This window comes from Phyllobates terribilis, unplaced genomic scaffold (assembly GCF_046119375.1).
Source record: "Phyllobates terribilis strain yellow unplaced genomic scaffold, ASM4611937v1 Scaffold_12__6_contigs__length_324123572, whole genome shotgun sequence".
In the NCBI taxonomy this organism is placed as follows: domain Eukaryota; kingdom Metazoa; phylum Chordata; class Amphibia; order Anura; family Dendrobatidae; genus Phyllobates; species Phyllobates terribilis.
Genome location: NW_027362772.1, coordinates 54,021,163 through 54,039,448, shown reverse-complemented (window position 1 = coordinate 54,039,448; position 18,286 = coordinate 54,021,163). Strand labels below are relative to the sequence as shown.

At 47.2% G+C, this 18,286-nt stretch overlaps 1 protein-coding gene across 1 annotated transcript in view; it reads left to right on the top strand.

Moving 5' to 3' along the window:
- Positions 1-15,231, top strand: part of XRCC1 (X-ray repair cross complementing 1) — a 34,094-nt gene extending 18,863 nt beyond the window's left edge. Inside the window, exons 2-18 of the mRNA XM_073655819.1 lie at positions 5,464-5,521; positions 5,639-5,731; positions 5,818-5,925; positions 6,009-6,167; positions 6,252-6,326; positions 6,946-7,063; positions 8,121-8,227; positions 8,417-8,540; positions 8,736-8,964; positions 11,314-11,430; positions 11,679-11,772; positions 12,181-12,358; positions 12,461-12,518; positions 12,723-12,862; positions 13,315-13,405; positions 13,762-13,837; positions 14,280-15,231. Of these exons, the coding sequence (XP_073511920.1) occupies positions 5,471-5,521; positions 5,639-5,731; positions 5,818-5,925; positions 6,009-6,167; positions 6,252-6,326; positions 6,946-7,063; positions 8,121-8,227; positions 8,417-8,540; positions 8,736-8,964; positions 11,314-11,430; positions 11,679-11,772; positions 12,181-12,358; positions 12,461-12,518; positions 12,723-12,862; positions 13,315-13,405; positions 13,762-13,837; positions 14,280-14,393 (1,932 nt within the window). The 5' untranslated portion in view covers positions 5,464-5,470 and the 3' untranslated portion in view covers positions 14,394-15,231. The remainder of the gene's footprint in view (positions 1-5,463; positions 5,522-5,638; positions 5,732-5,817; positions 5,926-6,008; positions 6,168-6,251; positions 6,327-6,945; positions 7,064-8,120; positions 8,228-8,416; positions 8,541-8,735; positions 8,965-11,313; positions 11,431-11,678; positions 11,773-12,180; positions 12,359-12,460; positions 12,519-12,722; positions 12,863-13,314; positions 13,406-13,761; positions 13,838-14,279) is intronic.
- The last annotated feature ends 3,055 nt before the right edge of the window (positions 15,232-18,286 follow it).

Sequence of the window (18,286 nt, the reverse complement as noted above, 5' to 3'; positions counted from 1 at the left end):
CTGAGTTACATCCTGTATTATACTCCAGATCTGCACTCACTATTCTGCTGGTGCAGTCACTATGTACATACATTACATTACTGATCCTGAGTTACATCCTGTATTATACTCCAGAGCTGCACTCACTATTCTGCTGCTGCATTCACTGTGTACATACATTACATTACTTATCCTGTACTGATTCTGAGTTACATCCTGTATTATACTCCAGAGCTGCACTCACTATTCTGCTGGTGCAGTCACTGTGTACATACATTACTGATCCTGAGTTACATCCTGTATTATACTCCAGATCTGCACTCACTATTCAGTTGGTGAAGTCACTGTGTACATACTTTACATTACTGATCCTGAGTTACATCCTGTATTGTACTCCAGAGCTACACTCACTATTCTGCTGGTGCAGTCACTGTGTACATACATTACATTACTTATCCTGTACTGATCCTGAGTTACATCCTGTATTATACTCCAGAGCTGCACTCACTATTCTGCTGGTGCAGTCACTGTGTACATACATTACATTACTGATCCTGAATTACATCCTGTATTATACTCGTGAGCTGCACTCACTATTCTGCTGGTGCAGTCACTGTGTACATACATTACATTACTGATCCTGTACTGATCCTGAGTTACATCCTGTATTATACTCCAGAGCTGCACTCACTATTCTGCTGCTGCAGTCACTGTGTACATACATTACATTACTGATCCTGAGTTACATCCTGTATTATACTCCAGAGCTACACTCACTATTCTGCTGGTGCAGTCACTGTGTGCATACATTACATTACTGATCCTGAGTTACATCCTGTATTATACTCCAGAGCTACACTCACTATTCTGCTTGTGCAGTTACTGTGTACATACATTACATTACTGATCCCGAGTTACATCCTGTATTATACTCCAGAGCTGCACTCACTATTCTGCTGCTGCAGTCACTGTGTACATACATTACATTACTGATCCAGAGTTACATCCTGTATTATACTCCAGAGCTGCACTCACTATTCTGCTGCTGCAGTCACTGTGTACATACATTACATTACTGATCCTGACTTACATCCTGTATTATACTCCAGAGCTACACTCACTATTCTGCTGGTGCAGTCACTGTGTACATACATTACATTACTGATCCTGAGTTACATCCTGTATTATACTCCTGAGCTGCAATCACTATTCTGCTGGTGCAGTCACTGTGTACATACATTACATTACTGATCCTGAGTTACATCCTGTATTATACTCCAGAGCTGCACTCACTATTCTGCTGGTGCAGTCACTGTGTACATACATTACATTACTGATCCCAAGTTACATCCTGTATTATACTCCAGAGCTACACTCCCTATTCTGCTGGTGCAGTCACTGTGTACATACATTACATTACTTATCCTGTACTGATCCTGAGTTACATCCTGTATTATACTCCAGAGCTGCACTCACTATTCTGCTGCTGCATTCACTGTGTACATACATTACATTACTTATCCTGTACTGATTCTGAGTTACATCCTGTATTATACTCCAGAGCTGCACTCACTATTCTGCTGGTGCAGTCACTGTGTACATACATTACTGATCCTGAGTTACATCCTGTATTATACTCCAGATCTGCACTCACTATTCAGTTGGTGAAGTCACTGTGTACATACTTTACATTACTGATCCTGAGTTACATCCTGTATTGTACTCCAGAGCTACACTCACTATTCTGCTGGTGCAGTCACTGTGTACATACATTACATTACTTATCCTGTACTGATCCTGAGTTACATCCTGTATTATACTCCAGAGCTGCACTCACTATTCTGCTGGTGCAGTCACTGTGTACATACATTACATTACTGATCCTGAATTACATCCTGTATTATACTCGTGAGCTGCACTCACTATTCTGCTGGTGCAGTCACTGTGTACATACATTACATTACTGATCCTGTACTGATCCTGAGTTACATCCTGTATTATACTCCAGAGCTGCACTCACTATTCTGCTGCTGCAGTCACTGTGTACATACATTACATTACTGATCCTGAGTTACATCCTGTATTATACTCCAGAGCTACACTCACTATTCTGCTGGTGCAGTCACTGTGTGCATACATTACATTACTGATCCTGAGTTACATCCTGTATTATACTCCAGAGCTACACTCACTATTCTGCTTGTGCAGTTACTGTGTACATACATTACATTACTGATCCCGAGTTACATCCTGTATTATACTCCAGAGCTGCACTCACTATTCTGCTGCTGCAGTCACTGTGTACATACATTACATTACTGATCCAGAGTTACATCCTGTATTATACTCCAGAGCTGCACTCACTATTCTGCTGCTGCAGTCACTGTGTACATACATTACATTACTGATCCTGACTTACATCCTGTATTATACTCCAGAGCTACACTCACTATTCTGCTGGTGCAGTCACTGTGTACATACATTACATTACTGATCCTGAGTTACATCCTGTATTATACTCCTGAGCTGCAATCACTATTCTGCTGGTGCAGTCACTGTGTACATACATTACATTACTGATCCTGAGTTACATCCTGTATTATACTCCAGAGCTGCACTCACTATTCTGCTGGTGCTGTCACTATGTACAAACATTACATTACTGATCCTGAGTTACATCCTGTATTATACTCCAGAGCTGCACTCACTATTCTGCTGGTGCAGTCACTGTGTACATACATTACATTACTGATCCTGAGTTACATCCTGTATTATACCCCAGAGCTGCACTCACTATTCTACTGGTGCAGTCACTGTGTACATACATTACATTACTGATCCCGAGTTACATCCTGTATTATACTCCAGAGCTACACTCACTATTCTGCTGGTGCAGTCACTGTGTACATACATTACATTACTGATCCTGAGTTACATCCTGTATTATACTCCAGAGCTGCACTCACTATTCTGCTGGTGCATTCACTGTGTACATACATTACATTACTTATCTTGTACTGATCCTGAGTTACATCCTGTATTATACTCCAGAGCTGCACTCACTATTCTGCTGCTGCATTCACTGTGTACATACATTACATTACTTATCCTGTACTGATCCTGAGTTACCTCCTGTATTATACTCCAGAGCTGCACTCACTATTCTGCTGGTGCTGTCACTATGTACATACATTACATTACTGATCCTGAGTTACATCCTGTATTATACTCCAGAGCTGCACTCACTATTCTGCTGGTGCAGTCACTGTGTATATACATTACACACTGTGTATATACATTACATTTCTGATCCTGAGTTACATCCTGTATTATACTCCAGAGCTGCACTCACTATTCTGCTGGTGCAGTCACTGTGTACATACATTACATTACTGATCCTGAGTTACATCCTGTATTATACTCCAGAGCTGCACTCACTATTCTGCTGCTGCATTCACTGTGTACATACATTACATTACTTATCCTGTACTGATCCTGAGTTACATCCTGTATTATACTCCAGAGCTGCACTCACTATTCTGCTGGTGCAGTCACTGTGTACATACATTACATTACTGATCCTGAGTTACATCCTGTATTATACTCCAGAGCTGCACTCACTATTCTGCTGGTGCAGTCACTGTGTACATACATTACATTACTGATCCTGAGTTACATCCTGTATTATACTCCAGAGCTGCACTCACTATTCTGCTGCTGCATTCACTGTGTACATACATTACATTACTGATCCTGAGTTACATCCTGTATTATACTCCAGAGCTGCACTCACTATTCTGCTGGTGCAGTCACTATGTACATACATTACTTTACTGATCCTGTACTGATCCTGAGTTACATCCTGTATTATACTCCAGAGCTGCACTCACTATTCTACTGCTGCATTCACTGTGTACATACATTACATTACTTATCCTGTACTGATCCTGAGTTACATCCTGTATTATACTCCAGAGCTGCACTCACTATTCTGCTGGTGCAGTCACTATGTACATACATTACATTACTGATCCTGAGTTACATCCTGTATTATACTCCAGAGCTGCACTCACTATTCTGCTGCTGCATTCACTGTGTACATACATTACATTACTTATCCTGTACTGATTCTGAGTTACATCCTGTATTATACTCCAGAGCTGCACTCACTATTCTGCTGGTGCAGTCACTGTGTACATACATTACATTACTGATCCTGAGTTACATCCTGTATTATACTCCAGATCTGCACTCACTATTCTGCTGGTGCAGTCACTGTGTACATACATTACATTACTGATTCTGAGTTACATCCTGTATTATACTCCAGAGCTGCACTCACTATTCAGTTGGTGAAGTCACTGTGTACATACATTACATTACTGATCCTGAGTTACATCCTGTATTATATCCCAGAGCTGCACTCACTATTCTGCTGGTGCAGTCACTGTGTACATACATTACATTACTGATCCTGAGTTACATCCTGTATTATACTCCAGAGCTGCACTCACTATTCTGCTGGTGCAGTCACTGTGTACATACATTACATTACTGATCCTGAGTTACATCCTGTATTGTACTCCAGAGCCGCACTCACTATTCTGCTGGTGCAGTCACTATGTACATACATTACATTACTGATCCTGAGTTACATCCTGTATTATACTCAAGAGCTGCACTCACTATTCTGCTGGTGCAGTCACTGTGTACATACATTACATTACTGATCCTGTACTGATCCTGAGTTACATCCTGTATTATACCCCAGAGCTGCACTCACTATTCAGCTGGTGCAGTCACTGTGTACATACATTACATTACTGATCCTGAGTTACATCCTGTATTATACTCCAGAGCTGCACTCACTATTCTGCTGGTGCAGTCATTGTGTACATACATTACATTACTGATCCTGTACTGATCCTGAGTTACATCCTGTATTATACTCCAGAGCTGCACTCACTATTCTGCTGGTGTAATCACTCTGTACATACATTACATTACTGGTCCTGTACTGATCCTGAGTTACATCCTGTATTATACTCCAGAGCTGCACTCACTATTCTGCTGGTGCAGTCACTGTACATGCATTACATTACTGATCCTGAGTTACATCCTGTATTATACCCCAGAGCTGCACTCACTATTCTGCTGGTGCATTCACTGTGTACATACATTACATTACTGATCCTGAGTTACATCCTGTATTATACTCCAGAGCTGCACTCACTATTCTGCTGGTGCAGTCACTGTGTACATACATTACATTACTGATCCGGAGTTACATCCTGTATTATACTCCAGAGCTGCACTCACTATTCTGCTGGTGCAGTCACTGTGTACATACATACATTACTGCTCCTGATTTGCAGCGTTGTCGGGTCTCGCTTTCTGGCACGTGCAGTGGGTAGGTGCTGTCGGACTCTGGAGCGCGGCAGGAGACCGGTTGGTTGAGCGGCTCTTGGCTTTCTGTGTCCTCAGGGCGGAGATGCCGGAGATCAGGCTGAAGCACGTGGTGTCCTGTAGCAGCGCGGACACTGTGAGTATCTGCACACGTGGAGGTGCGGACGGCTCTGTGCCTTTATTTAAAGAGCCAGCGTAGGTAAATTTCATCCTCTCGGATCCAATTTATATTCTTCCTCCTCCTTCGTCTTAGACTCACACTGCAGAGAACCTCCTGAAGCCCGACACCTACCGAAAATGGAAGGCGAAACAAGCTGGGGAGAAGCAGGTGTCAGTCATCCTCCAGGTGCGGGCTGTAGCATTTGCGGAGGGGGCTCTCCCGCTCGTCCTTCTCCTCCCGAGGGTCCGACCTCACTGTCTCTGTCTCTGTAGTTCGAGAAGGAAGAGCAGCTCCACAGCATCGACATCGGAAACGAAGGCTCGGCGTTCGTGGAGGTGCTGGTCGGCCATTCTACGTCGGTCAGTGAGCAGGAGTACGAGGTCAGGATCGAGGGGGGGCTTGTGAATGGGGTCTTACATACTGTGTCACTTGGCTCAGTGATCTGTTTCGCCTCCTCCATCAGGTGATCCTGGGAATGTCGTCCTTTATGTCACCCAGCGAGAGCAAGAACGGCAGCAACCTGAACCGTATGCGGATGTTCGGGTCGGACAAGCTGGTGAAGACGGCGGCGGAGAAGAAGTGGGACCGGGCGAAGATCATATGCACCCAGCCTTATACCAAAGTAAGCGGGGGTCCACAGGGCCCACGGGGGTCTGCAGTGTCATGTGCCGCAGTTCGCCGCTTTATCTCTCTCGTCCTTTTTTAGAATCTGGCGTACGGACTCTCATTTATACGTTTCCACTCGCCTCCGGACAAAGATGACCCCGCTCCCTCCTCTCCGGTCAGTATCTGTCGTTACTTTAGCGCTTTATTTTTTTAAAGGCGTAATATCGGCGGACCCCCCCGCCCGTCATTATCCCATACCGGACACCCCCGCTGATCGGTTCAGGTGTAAACGCTAAACGGAGCTGAATTTGACGTGTAGCAGCCGCTGCCGAGTGCTGCAGATCAGAGGATGGGATGTGGTGTCCGCTTCTCCGCAGCAGACGCTGCTCACTGTTTACATCCTGATGTCAGGTGTCGGACCCCCGCCCGTCTGATATTGATCACCTGCCCCCTTTTAACCTGTTCAGGGGCAGCACAAATTCATTGTATATGTAAGGCCGGGGAGCAAGTTGTTGCTTGGATGACAAAGACCACCAAGGACCCCCAGAAGGCAGAAGTGATCTATATCTGCCACTTCTTCTCTTTTCCACCTGGCGTACATGTGCCGTCCACCATAGTTTAGCTGCAGGGGCTTGGCAGACCCCTTTCAGCTCTGCCCGGATGTCTCAGTTATGGCGATCACACGGGGGGGGGGGGTGCTTTGTTGGAAAAGATGGATATATTTTGATTATTATTATTATTGAACTTTATTATTATTTTTTTTTATTTGGTTCTTTCCTAATTTTTATGTCCAGAAAGTCACCAAGCTGGGGCAGTTCAAGGTGAAAGACGAGGAGAGTTCGTCCCCCTCCATGCGTCCTGGAAGTCTTTTCTTCAGTCGCACGAGCAAAACGGAAATAACGCCCCCAAAAGGTAAAGAAAGATCATAAAATGTATGTCATGTCCAGTCGTTTCTATGTAGTCTTCCCCCCCCGATTCATTCATTGTTTGTGGAAGTGCTGGAGACAGTCAGGGGCGCCCGTAAGAAAGTCAGGGGCGCCCGTAAGAAAGTCAGGGGCGCCCGTAAGAAAGTCAGGGGCGCCCGTAAGAAAGTCAGGGGCGCCCGTAAGAAAGTCAGGGGCGCCCGGGGAAAGGCAGGAGTGCTCCAACTCCAATCTCAGGACCACGAGACACTCAGCACTCAGATCTCTCATATAACCTTATGGATAGGAGGATAACTTAATATTTTAAGATTTTGTTAACCCCCTAATGACCAGGGATTTATTTATTTACTATTTTAATCCTCTAGCCACACAGCTGTCCATGGGCTTTTTTTTTTTTTTCTTGTGGGACGAGTCGTTTTTTTACAATGTTGCCATTCATTTTGGCATAAATGGTAAAAATTATTATTATTTTTTTTTTATTCACGCCGAGCTTGATGTTTTTATTGATAAAATTTTGCTTTACATACGACGTTTTGATCGCTTTTTATTGCATAAAAAAAGTGTAAATTCCGATATTTGTTTTTTTCTTTCACCGTATAATATACATATTAAATAATATATGTTGGAAAGATCAAAGTTTACTAAATATATATAATATATATATATATATTTTTTTTTTGCATATATAAATTTTTTTTTTTAAATAAATATATTTATTTATTTAAAATAAATATATTTATTTTGTATTTATTTTAAATAAATAAATATATTTATTATTTCTTTTTTTTTAATTTTCTAATGTCTTTTATTTTTTATTACTTTTATTTTTTTAGTCCCCCTAGGGGGACTTGAACCTGCGATTGTTCTGTGGCTTCTACTGTATACTGTAATACCATGATATTGCAGTATATAGTGAAATTATGCTTCTCCTATGTACCAGTTGGGCAGTTACGGGGACATTTACATGGCCCATAGTCGGCTCTCCTAAAATACGCAGCGTCTCCATGTTCCTTTACAGTAACTGTCCCATTTATTTTCCCGTGTAGCCCCGCAGACGAGCTACGCTGCAGCGACATTACAGGGGTCCAGCTCTACTGAAACGAACGCTGAAAAACCAATGACTAAGACGCCCCCAAGCAGCACAACCCCAAAGGTAACCTACCCCCCGTGTGCCTCATCATTCCATCCAACACAGGTGACTTTCCCCTTTCCAGCCCAGCTGAGGCCTATGAGGCAGCACCACACCCTACTTAAACTCCTAGCACATTGCTGGGAATTACCAGATATTGTAACTGGTCTCCCTCCCAGTATGGCAGTTTTCACTATCTTCCGTCACTTTTAGGACCCATCTTCTGGAAAACGCAAGTACGAGTTCAAAAAAGAGCCCTCGAGTCACCCTCCCACCAAGGTATCCCCATCCCACTCCAAAGAGACCAACTCGCAGCCCCTGCCTAAAAAAATGAAAGGTAATGAAAATGTTCCTGACTGCATTGTTATGTTTTGTCCAGGATTGGAAAAAAATACTGCTTTTATTTTTATTTCCAAAAACCAGCACCACCCCCCGTTTACAGGTTGTGTGTGGTATTACACCTCAGCCCTATTTAATGAGCCGAGCTGTAATACCTGAGACAATCCATGCACAGGTGTTTCTGTCGTTTTAGCTGAGCCGCAGCCTGCACCATCTGTAAAGAAGACCCCTCCACCGGAGAAACCTTCTCACAAGAAGACCCCCGCCAGCTCCCAGCCCGTAGAGCTGAACCGGGTCTTACAGGGGACAGTGTTTGTGCTGAGTGGTTTTCAGAATCCGTTCCGATCTGACCTTAGGGATAAAGCCCTGGAGATGGGGGCAAAATACCGACCAGACTGGACCCCGGACAGCACCCATCTCATGTAGGTAGAACTGCGACACAGCATCACTTCATGATTGGTGGCGCCCAGTGCTGGTAAAGTGCTGCGTCCCATGCCCTGCTTACCCTGGTAAAGTTCTGCGTCCCGTGCCCTGGTAAAGTGCTGTGTCCCGTACCCTGCGTACCCTGGTCAAGTGCTGCGTCTCGTGCCCTGGTAAAGTGCTGCATTCCGTACCCTGGTAAAGTGCTGCGTCCCGTGCCCTGCGTACCCTGGTAAAGTGCTGCGTCCCGTGCCCTGCGTACCCTGGTAAAGTGCTGCGTCCCGTGCCCTGCGTACCCTGGTAAAGTGCTGCGTCCCGTGCCCTGCGTACCCTGGTAAAGTGCTGCGTCCCGTGCCCTGCGTACCCTGGTAAAGTGCTGCGTCCCGTGCCCTGCGTACCCTGGTAAAGTGCTGCGTCCCGTGCCCTGCGTACCCTGGTAAAGTGCTGCGTCCCGTGCCCTGCGTACCCTGGTAAAGTGCTGCGTCCCGTGCCCTGCGTACCCTGGTAAAGTGCTGCGTCCCGTGCCCTGCGTACCCTGGTAAAGTGCTGCGTCCCGTGCCCTGCGTACCCTGGTAAAGTGCTGCGTCCCGTGCCCTGCGTACCCTGGTAAAGTGCTGCGTCCCATGCCCTGCGTACCCTGGTAAAGTGCTGCGTCCCGTGCCCTGGTAAAGTGCTGCGTCCCGTGCCCTGGTAAAGTGCTGCGTCCCGTGCCCTGGTAAAGTGCTGCGTCCCGTGCCCTGGTAAAGTGCTGCGTCCCGTGCCCTGGTAAAGTGCTGCGTCCCGTGCCCTGGTAAAGTGCTGCGTCCCGTGCCCTGGTAAAGTGCTGCGTCCCGTGCCCTGGTAAAGTGCTGCGTCCCGTGCCCTGGTAAAGTGCTGCGTCCCGTGCCCTGGTAAAGTGCTGCGTCCCGTGCCCTGGTAAAGTGCTGCGTCCCGTGCCCTGGTAAAGTGCTGCGTCCCGTGCCCTGGTAAAGTGCTGCGTCCCGTGCCCTGGTAAAGTGCTGCGTCCCGTGCCCTGGTAAAGTGCTGCGTCCCGTGCCCTGGTAAAGTGCTGCGTCCCGTGCCCTGGTAAAGTGCTGCGTCCCGTGCCCTGGTAAAGTGCTGCGTCCCGTGCCCTGGTAAAGTGCTGCGTCCCGTGCCCTGGTAAAGTGCTGCGTCCCGTGCCCTGGTAAAGCGCTCCGTCCCGTGCCCTGCGTACCCTGGTAAAGCGCTGCATCCCGTGCCCTGCGTACCCTGGTAAAGTGCTGCGTCCCGTGCCCTGCGTACTCTGTTAAAGCGCTCCGTCCCGTGCCCTGCGTACCCTATTAAAGCGCTCCGTCCCGTGCCCTGCGTACCTTGGTAAAGCGCTGCGTCCCGTGCCCTGCGTACCCTGGTAAAGTGCTGCGTCCCGTGCCCTGCGTACCCTGGTAAAGCGCTGCGTCCCGCGCCCCGGTAAAGCGCTGCGTCCCGCGCCCCGGTAAAGCGCTGCGTCCCGCGCCCCGGTAAAGCGCTGCGTCCCGCGCCCCGGTAAAGCGCTGCGTCCCGCGCCCCGGTAAAGCGCTGCGCCCCGCGCCCCGGTAAAGCGCTGCGCCCCGGTAAAGCGCTGCGCCCCGCGCCCTTTGTACCCTGGTAAAGTGCTGCGTCCCGTGCCCCGGTAAAGCGCTGCGCCCCATGCCCTTTGTACCCTGGTAAAGTGCTGCGTCCCATGCTCTGGTAAAGCGCTGCGTCCTATGCCCTTTGTACCCTGGTAAAGTGCTGCGTCCCGTACCCTGGTAAAGTGCTGCGTCCCGTACCCTGGTAAAGTGCTGCGTCCCGTACCCTGGTAAAGTGCTGCGTCCCGTACCCTGGTAAAGTGCTGCGTCCCGTACCCTGGTAAAGTGCTGCGTCCCGTACCCTGGTAAAGTGCTGCGTCCCGTACCCTGGTAAAGTGCTGCGTCCCATACCCTGGTAAAGTGCTGCGTCCCGTACCCTGGTAAAGCGTTGCGTCTAGTACCCTGGTAAAGCGCTGCGTCCAGTACCCTGGTAAAGCACTCCGTCACTGGTAAAGCGCTGCGTCCAGTACCCTGGTAAAGCACTCCGTCACTGGTAAAGCGCTCCGTCCCGTGCCCTGCGTACCTTGGTAAAGCGCTGCGTCCCGTGCCCTTTTAAAGCGCTGCGTCCCGTGCCCTTTTAAAGCGCTGCGTCCCGTGCCCTTTTAAAGCGCTGCGTCCCTCACTCCTGGCGAAGCGCCGCATCCTGTACCCTGCCCAGGGCTGTGCAGGAAACTACAGAACGACTCCTTTCAAGTCGGTGGTGCTGACTGTCACTCCAGGTGTCAGGTTGGCAGCGCTGCAGCCAATCAGTGAGCTCATCGGCTCATACATTTTTTTTTTTAGTTGTGCATTTGCTAATACCCCAAAATATGGTCAAGTCAAATCTGCCGGAGGAATCATTGTGCGCAAGGAGTGGATTCTGGACTGTTACAAGAAGAAGCAGCGCTTACCGTATAAACAGTAAGTCACTTTTTCCTTTTGGCTCCAAATTCCCTGCATGGAGGTAAATGATAAAATCTTGACTTCCTGAAGGCACCACTAGGGGGAGCTCGGTGTATAACCAGTGTACAGTAAGCTTTGGGGGATACCTGCAGGCAGGAGGCGGCTCGCAGGGCTCCAGTCCGGTGGCCGTGGACTACTGACATGGCTACAGGACCTGCTGCTGCCATCGATTCACTCATCTCTAGTCTTGAATCTGTTCTTTTCAGATATTTGATGGTCGGGGCCGACAGCAGCAGCGAAGAGGATGAAGACAGCGAAGACGACTCCCCTCCCCGACAGAAAGCTCAGCCGCACAGAGCGGTAATTATTCCGTCCCTTAGGGACACATTCACACATCCACTTGTCACAGACTGGCCACGGCTCTACGGACTTTCACTCCACAGCATATTTCAGGCTGTTGGGTTCGGTACTCGGATGTGTGACTTCCGGCCTTAGGATTAGAAAAACATAGCTGCTATCTTCTAAAAACAGCTCCACCGTAGTCCACAGGTCATATGTGGTACTGCACGTCAGTCATATTAAAATGAATGGAGCTGAGACGCAAAAATAAACCCAACCATGGACAACCGTTTTTAGAATAAAGCAGCAATTTTTACTCCTTTACTGCCCCTTTAAGAGTCAAAGTCAGGAGATCTTTAGAAGTCATATATACTGAGAGTAGTAGTAGGAGATAATAGGAGCTGTAATATTTTTTTGCATCTCTTCCAGAATCCGGACTCCGGACGGACCAACCACAAGAATCAGTCGTCCAGCCCCGCAAAGGCCAAACCTGCAAGAACCACAGTCAAAGAGGATAGCGAGGAAGAAGAACCCAGCGTCACAAGAAGAGAGAATCCCCCGAAAGAAGAGGATGAGTACGGGGGGTCTACAGATGAGGAGGAGGCGGGTGAGTGGCTGGACCAGTTTTCCTATTTAATAGTCCCCTTAGGAAGCTGCGATCGTCTGGTCGCTTAGCAGGGCTAACTCCATCTTGTACGTTTTTTTACAGGCGGAGGTCGGTTACAAGATGACGACTCGGATGGAGATACAGAAGACGAACTAAGAAAGTGGGTGTCATAGAAGTGAACGGCGTGGCGGTCATAGAAGTGAACGGAGCGGCGGTCACGCTTGCTCACTAGCTCTCATTTTCCTTTTCCCGCACTAACTACATTTACGGCCGTTTGTAGACCGGAGCAAAACTCTTGGTTTGGTGCATTGTGCCGCCTGTGAAATGCCGCCGTCCCCTTTACGTGTCGTCTCGTTATTCTCAGGGTGGAGGAACAGAAGCAGGCGGCAAAGAAAGAAGCGCGCTCTCCGCCCGGAAGAGACGATCCCTACGCCGGATCAACGGATGAGAACACAGATGTGGAGGAAGAGCCGGAGGTCGACCTCCCGATTCCTGAGCTTCCAGGTGGGTGAGAAGCTTAGGGTGCACTGTTAAAGGGGTTGTCACCGTCACTAGACATACCGCTTGTAGAGATCATGACAATGAACCAGGCCGCTAAAGAGTTTTTATAATATGGCGCCACCCGGTGTTCGGCGTGTATAGCAATGTGCGCGTCCATGTAATGGGCGGACACGCATGCTCCGTGTTCAGCCTGCTTTTCAAGACAGGAGAAGAGCAGCTGCGATTTGTTTTGTCAGCTGCCAGAGGGGGAAGGAGACTGATTTTTCACAAATCCTGGAAAATGCATGAAAGCGGTTATCGTAGAGTTTGGAAACTTTACCCGCTTTGCTGGCATCCTGTAACGCTTCACTTTCCAGGGATTAAATCTGACTCGGTTTGGGGATGACACCATAAAAGGTCCTTGAATTAAAAGGTCCTCTACTCAACCAGCGTATATCCTTTTTGTCCACCTACAGATTTATTTGTCGGCAAACACTTCTTCTTGTACGGGGAGTTTCCTCCTGCTGAACGGCGCCTGCTGCAGCGATACATCACGGCGTTCAACGGGTAAGCAAAATTTTTACCCCCTAAATCTAAACATAAAGGCCATGAAAAATAATCACCGGTTTTCGTTCCTCTTCAAATCAGACTCCCCGGATCACACAGGGGCTGAAAGTCACTTACTCAATGGAGTCTCGTCTGTAGGCGGTAGTGGTTGCGGTAGTTGCTGTGCGCTCCACCGCGGCCCCTGTGTGATCCAGTGCTCACGTGGTCCCAAAAGGGGACTGAAACCCAGGGACGACGGCGAGGGGGATGCTTAAAGGTGTCCGCACCTCCCACCTAGCCGCCATTTATGTATGTCATAGTAAAGCCCCTTCTGTACCTATCGCAGTGTCCTACATCCCACGCGTTTCTCTCTGCAGGGAGCTGGAAGAATATATGAATGAAAAGGTTCAGTACGTGATCACGGTGCAGGAATGGGACGACAGCTTCGAAGAGGTGGGTAGAAAATGATGATGTATTAATGGGGTCATCCCGTGAACAATATTGATGCTGAAAAATTTTTTTGTGATCCCGAAAATGCAGGACCCCCTTTTCTCATGATCAGTCGAACCCCCCCCTCAGCGATCAATCATACATTTGTCACACATCCTGCTGTAGAATCATTTTTACCCCAAAGTGAACATCCAAAAAAAAACAAAATTTCAATTTTATCTTATTATTTATTATTATTATTTTTTAAGTTTTGCGCCACTTGGAATTTACTTTTTTCCAGTTCATTATTTGGCAAAGTGAACATTGACGCTCAAAAAACAAAACAGTAATAGAAAAGTTATGACTTGTGAAAAGCGGGGGAAAAAAAGGAAAATTTTCTGCATGTCGAAAGGGTTAATTTTAATGTCGTAATTTTTACGTTTTTTGGGTTTTATTTCCTCCACAGGCGCTCAACGATAACGCCAGCCTTTATTTCGTCCGTCCACGTTGGATCTACAACTGCAACGAGAGGCAAAAGTGCATCCCCCACCAGCCGTACGTGGTGGTCCCGCAGGCGTAGTGGATGACAGCCGTGTACTTATAACACTCAGGAGACACGACATGTGTCAGTTTGTAGGGGGATGTGGGTGACAACTGATCTGACTGATTACAGCACTCACAGGGGGTCGTCAGCCGCCTTTTTTAGGGCTGGTTAGTCCAGAAGAAGAGCAAATCCACTGCACAAAGAGAAAAGCGGATTGGCGCCCATATTGATAACCACCCGGCTTTCCTAGGAATGAGTCACTGGAAAATAGAAAAATAACAAAGGGGCGACTTTTTTATTTTTTGGGGGTGCGTTGTTCTGTTTTACACACTTTTGCATACGGCAGTCGGACTATAGAGATCAAGTACAAGACCCATCAGGCAATATATACACATTATATTTAGCTGAAACCGGAAAAGAAAACCCTTTAAGGGCTACGTGCGTCAAATTTTGTATTGTTTCGATGCAGTAAAAAGTACGTTTTGTGTACACAGCTCCCATGCAAATCTATCCTGATTACGCAGCCACGCTTTCCCTACTTTTTTTTTTTTTTGCTCACCTAACGAATATCTTGGATGGAAAGTGACGACACATTGTGATCTGTAACCACACAGACATAGATCCGCATGGGAGCTGCAAACAGAAACGGTAGAAGATTGTTAATGAAACCTTTTCAAGGAGGCCTCGCTTTTGTTTTGTTTTAGATGCATCGACACCCAAAAAATATATATATATATATATAGCTGCAAAGATGGAAATTTTCCTTCCTGTTGGTTCTTTGTAACATCATCGTTTCTTCCTGTTTACTTTGTATTGAGACTGAAATGTAGTAAATGGTATTTTTTAGTCTAAAACAAGTTGTCACGTTCAGATTTTCTCTTTTTTATTGTGTGTGTATTTTGTAAGGTCACGGAAAAAAAGATGATGGACGTCGGTCCCACATAGTCTCTCTAATCCCCCCCGGTCGTAACGTAATACTATGTGGTACTCGTTCACAGGCGTGGGCCATCGTGTAATGGAGGGGTAAGGTCTGCTCTATATACAGCAGTGTTTCAGAATTTATTAAATATCTGCATTTCATGAGTGGTGTCCAATTAGTTATCTACCCCAGCATGTTCTGTCAGTGCTAGGGAAAAGTCACACGGCCGTATGACTCGGACGAGGATCGTAACACAATGCTTGGACTGGCAGTCGGCTCTCTCCACCTGAGTGTGACAGCATGCGTTCCTATGCAGCTGTCACGCTTGGGTCGGCCAGTCCGAGTATTGCGTTGCGATCCTTGTCCCGAGTTATACCGCAGTGTGACTGTCCCCTAACTCAGATGAGGATTGCAAAGCAATGCTCGGTCTAGCCATCGGCTCTCCCCACTCGAACATGACAATATGTATTTCTATGCAGCTGGCACACTTGGGTCAGCCAGTCTGAGCATTGCGTTGCGATCCTTGTCAGAGTTATACCGCCGTGTCATTGTCCCCTGACTCGGATGAGGATCGCAAAGCAATGCTCAGACTGGCTGTCGGCTCTCCCCACCCGAGCATGACAGCATGTATTTCTATGCAGCTGGCACACTTGGGTCGGCCAGTCCGAGCACTGTGTTGCTATTCTCATCTGAGTTATACGGCCGTCTGACTCTTCCCATAGAGAGCTGAGCTTTTCTGTGCATGTTGAGACCTGTTTGGACATGCAACTGACACATTAGAAGAAAGCACTGGAAGTGACAGGATGGCAAGTGCAGTACAGTGCGGCTCTACAAAGAAAGTGAAGGATTTGGAGCTTCGTTACATGATTAATTTCCTTACAAAAGAAGCCTAAAGTAATCCATGAAAGATGATTGCTGTATGTGGTGATTATGCACCTTCTTACTACTAGTGTTGAGCGAACATGCTTGACACTGCTCGGTACTCGCCGGAGCATCACGTCACTCGGGATGTTCGGCGAGCACCGAGCATTTCCGGGTTACTCAGGCGGGAGCTCGGGTCTCCGCCCTGCATGTTTGGCGCTCTTTACAGAGCCAATGAACATGCAGGGATTGCCAGCCAGTCACTGTAATGCCGCAGCCATGTTGGTTGTGGGCATTACATTGATTGGCTGGCCGCACAGCGTCACCTTGAGTATTTAAAACCAGGCGCCGCCATCTTGGACACAGACGGCTGGGATCAGACAGTGTAGGGACAGCGCTGCTGATTTAGGGAGAGATATATCCTGTGAAATAGTTAGTGTAGGGTCTGTAAAGGCTGCCAGATCAAACAAACAGTCCTTCTCAGGACTAATATCCATCCCAGATATCAAGCAGGCAGGCAGGCTCGGGGGCCAGGAAAAATCCTTTTTTTTTTTCATCTAAATCCTCTTTTTTTTTTTTTCCTCCTTCACACTGTACAAATACCCGTCTTATTAATCTTTTGGTGTGTCCCCCCCCCAAAAAAAAAAACCAAAACAAAAAAAAAGTGTGTCTGTGACAGTTCAGACACAAATATATCTGTTGAAAATAGTTTGGTGTAGGCCAGAGAAATACAAGTGTGGTTTTGCAGTTCCACGGTTCAAACCTCTGTATTATCCACTTTTGGGCCATTTGTATCTAAAAAAAAAAAACAGTTTGAGTGTGTCGCTCACTGTTCAGCCGCAAATATATATATTTTAAAAAGTCTGGTATACACCAGTAAATTATAACTGTGGTTTTGCTGTTCCACGGTAAAAAATCTCTATTATCCTGCCTTTGGCATTTTTTGCTGTAAAAAAAAACTGTAATAGTGTCTCCCTGATTGTTCAGACACAAATATATCTGCTGAAAATAGTCTGGTGTAGGCCCGAGAAATAGAACTGTGGTTTTGCAGTTCCACGGGTCAAATCTCTGTATTATCCTGCTTTTGGCATTTTTTGCCATAAAGAAAAACAGTCATAGTGTCTCCTGATTGTTCATACACCAATATATCTGTTTAAAAGAGTCTGGTGTAGGCCACATAACTATAACTGTGGTTTTGCCGTCCCACAGTAAAAATTCTCTATTATCCAGCTGTTGGTATTTTTTCCGTAAAGAAAAACAGTAATAGTTTCTCTCTGGTTGTTCAGATTGTGTAAATGAGTCGGGTGTAGGCCAGAGAAATAGAACTGTGGTTTTCCTCTTCCACGGTTCTAATCTCCTTTTTATTACCCTTTTTCCATTGATAGTGCGAGTGTAAGCTATTTTACTTCATTTACAATGGGCAAGGCGCGTGGCAAGGGACATGGAAGTGGACGTTCTGGTGATGGTGCGTGTAGAGGGCGGAGCCGTGGCCAAGGTGAAAATGTGCCACAACAAACAGCCACATCTTCTCGCTCCCACTTCTTGACCGAATTACTAGGGAAGCACAGAACAACACCAGTATTGAGAACTGATCAGTGTGAACAGGTTATTAATTGGATAGCAGATAATACTTCCAGTTACCTGGGCACCACCACCTCCGGTCTGTCTTCCACACGGTCAAGTTTTAGTAGCCGTGAGTCTCGACCGCATACTCCTCCTCACCCTGATGCTCATTCCTCCCACCATGCCGAGTGTCGTCAGACAGCAACTGATCCCACAGTCTGAAGAGCTGTTCACTGGTCCATTTCCATATTTGTGCCCCTCGCCTGCTCCGCTTGAAGTGGTGGAAGAGGAGATCCCATGTAGCGATGCCCAAATATTTGAACAGCCACGGCCACAGGAAGTCGACGCTGGCAATTTGTCACAAGAGGTGGACGATGACGAGACACAATTGCCAGGAAGTGAGGAGGAGGATCGTGGTGCGCAAGTGGAAGATGAGGAGGTGGTGGATGATCTAGTAACTGACCCAACGTGGCAGGAGGACATGCAGAGCAAGGCCAGCAGCACACAGGGGTAGGGAGGCGGAGTACCCCAACAGGCAGGAAGAAGCAGTGTGGTGGCCGCACACAGAAGGCGGGCAACCGTTCCC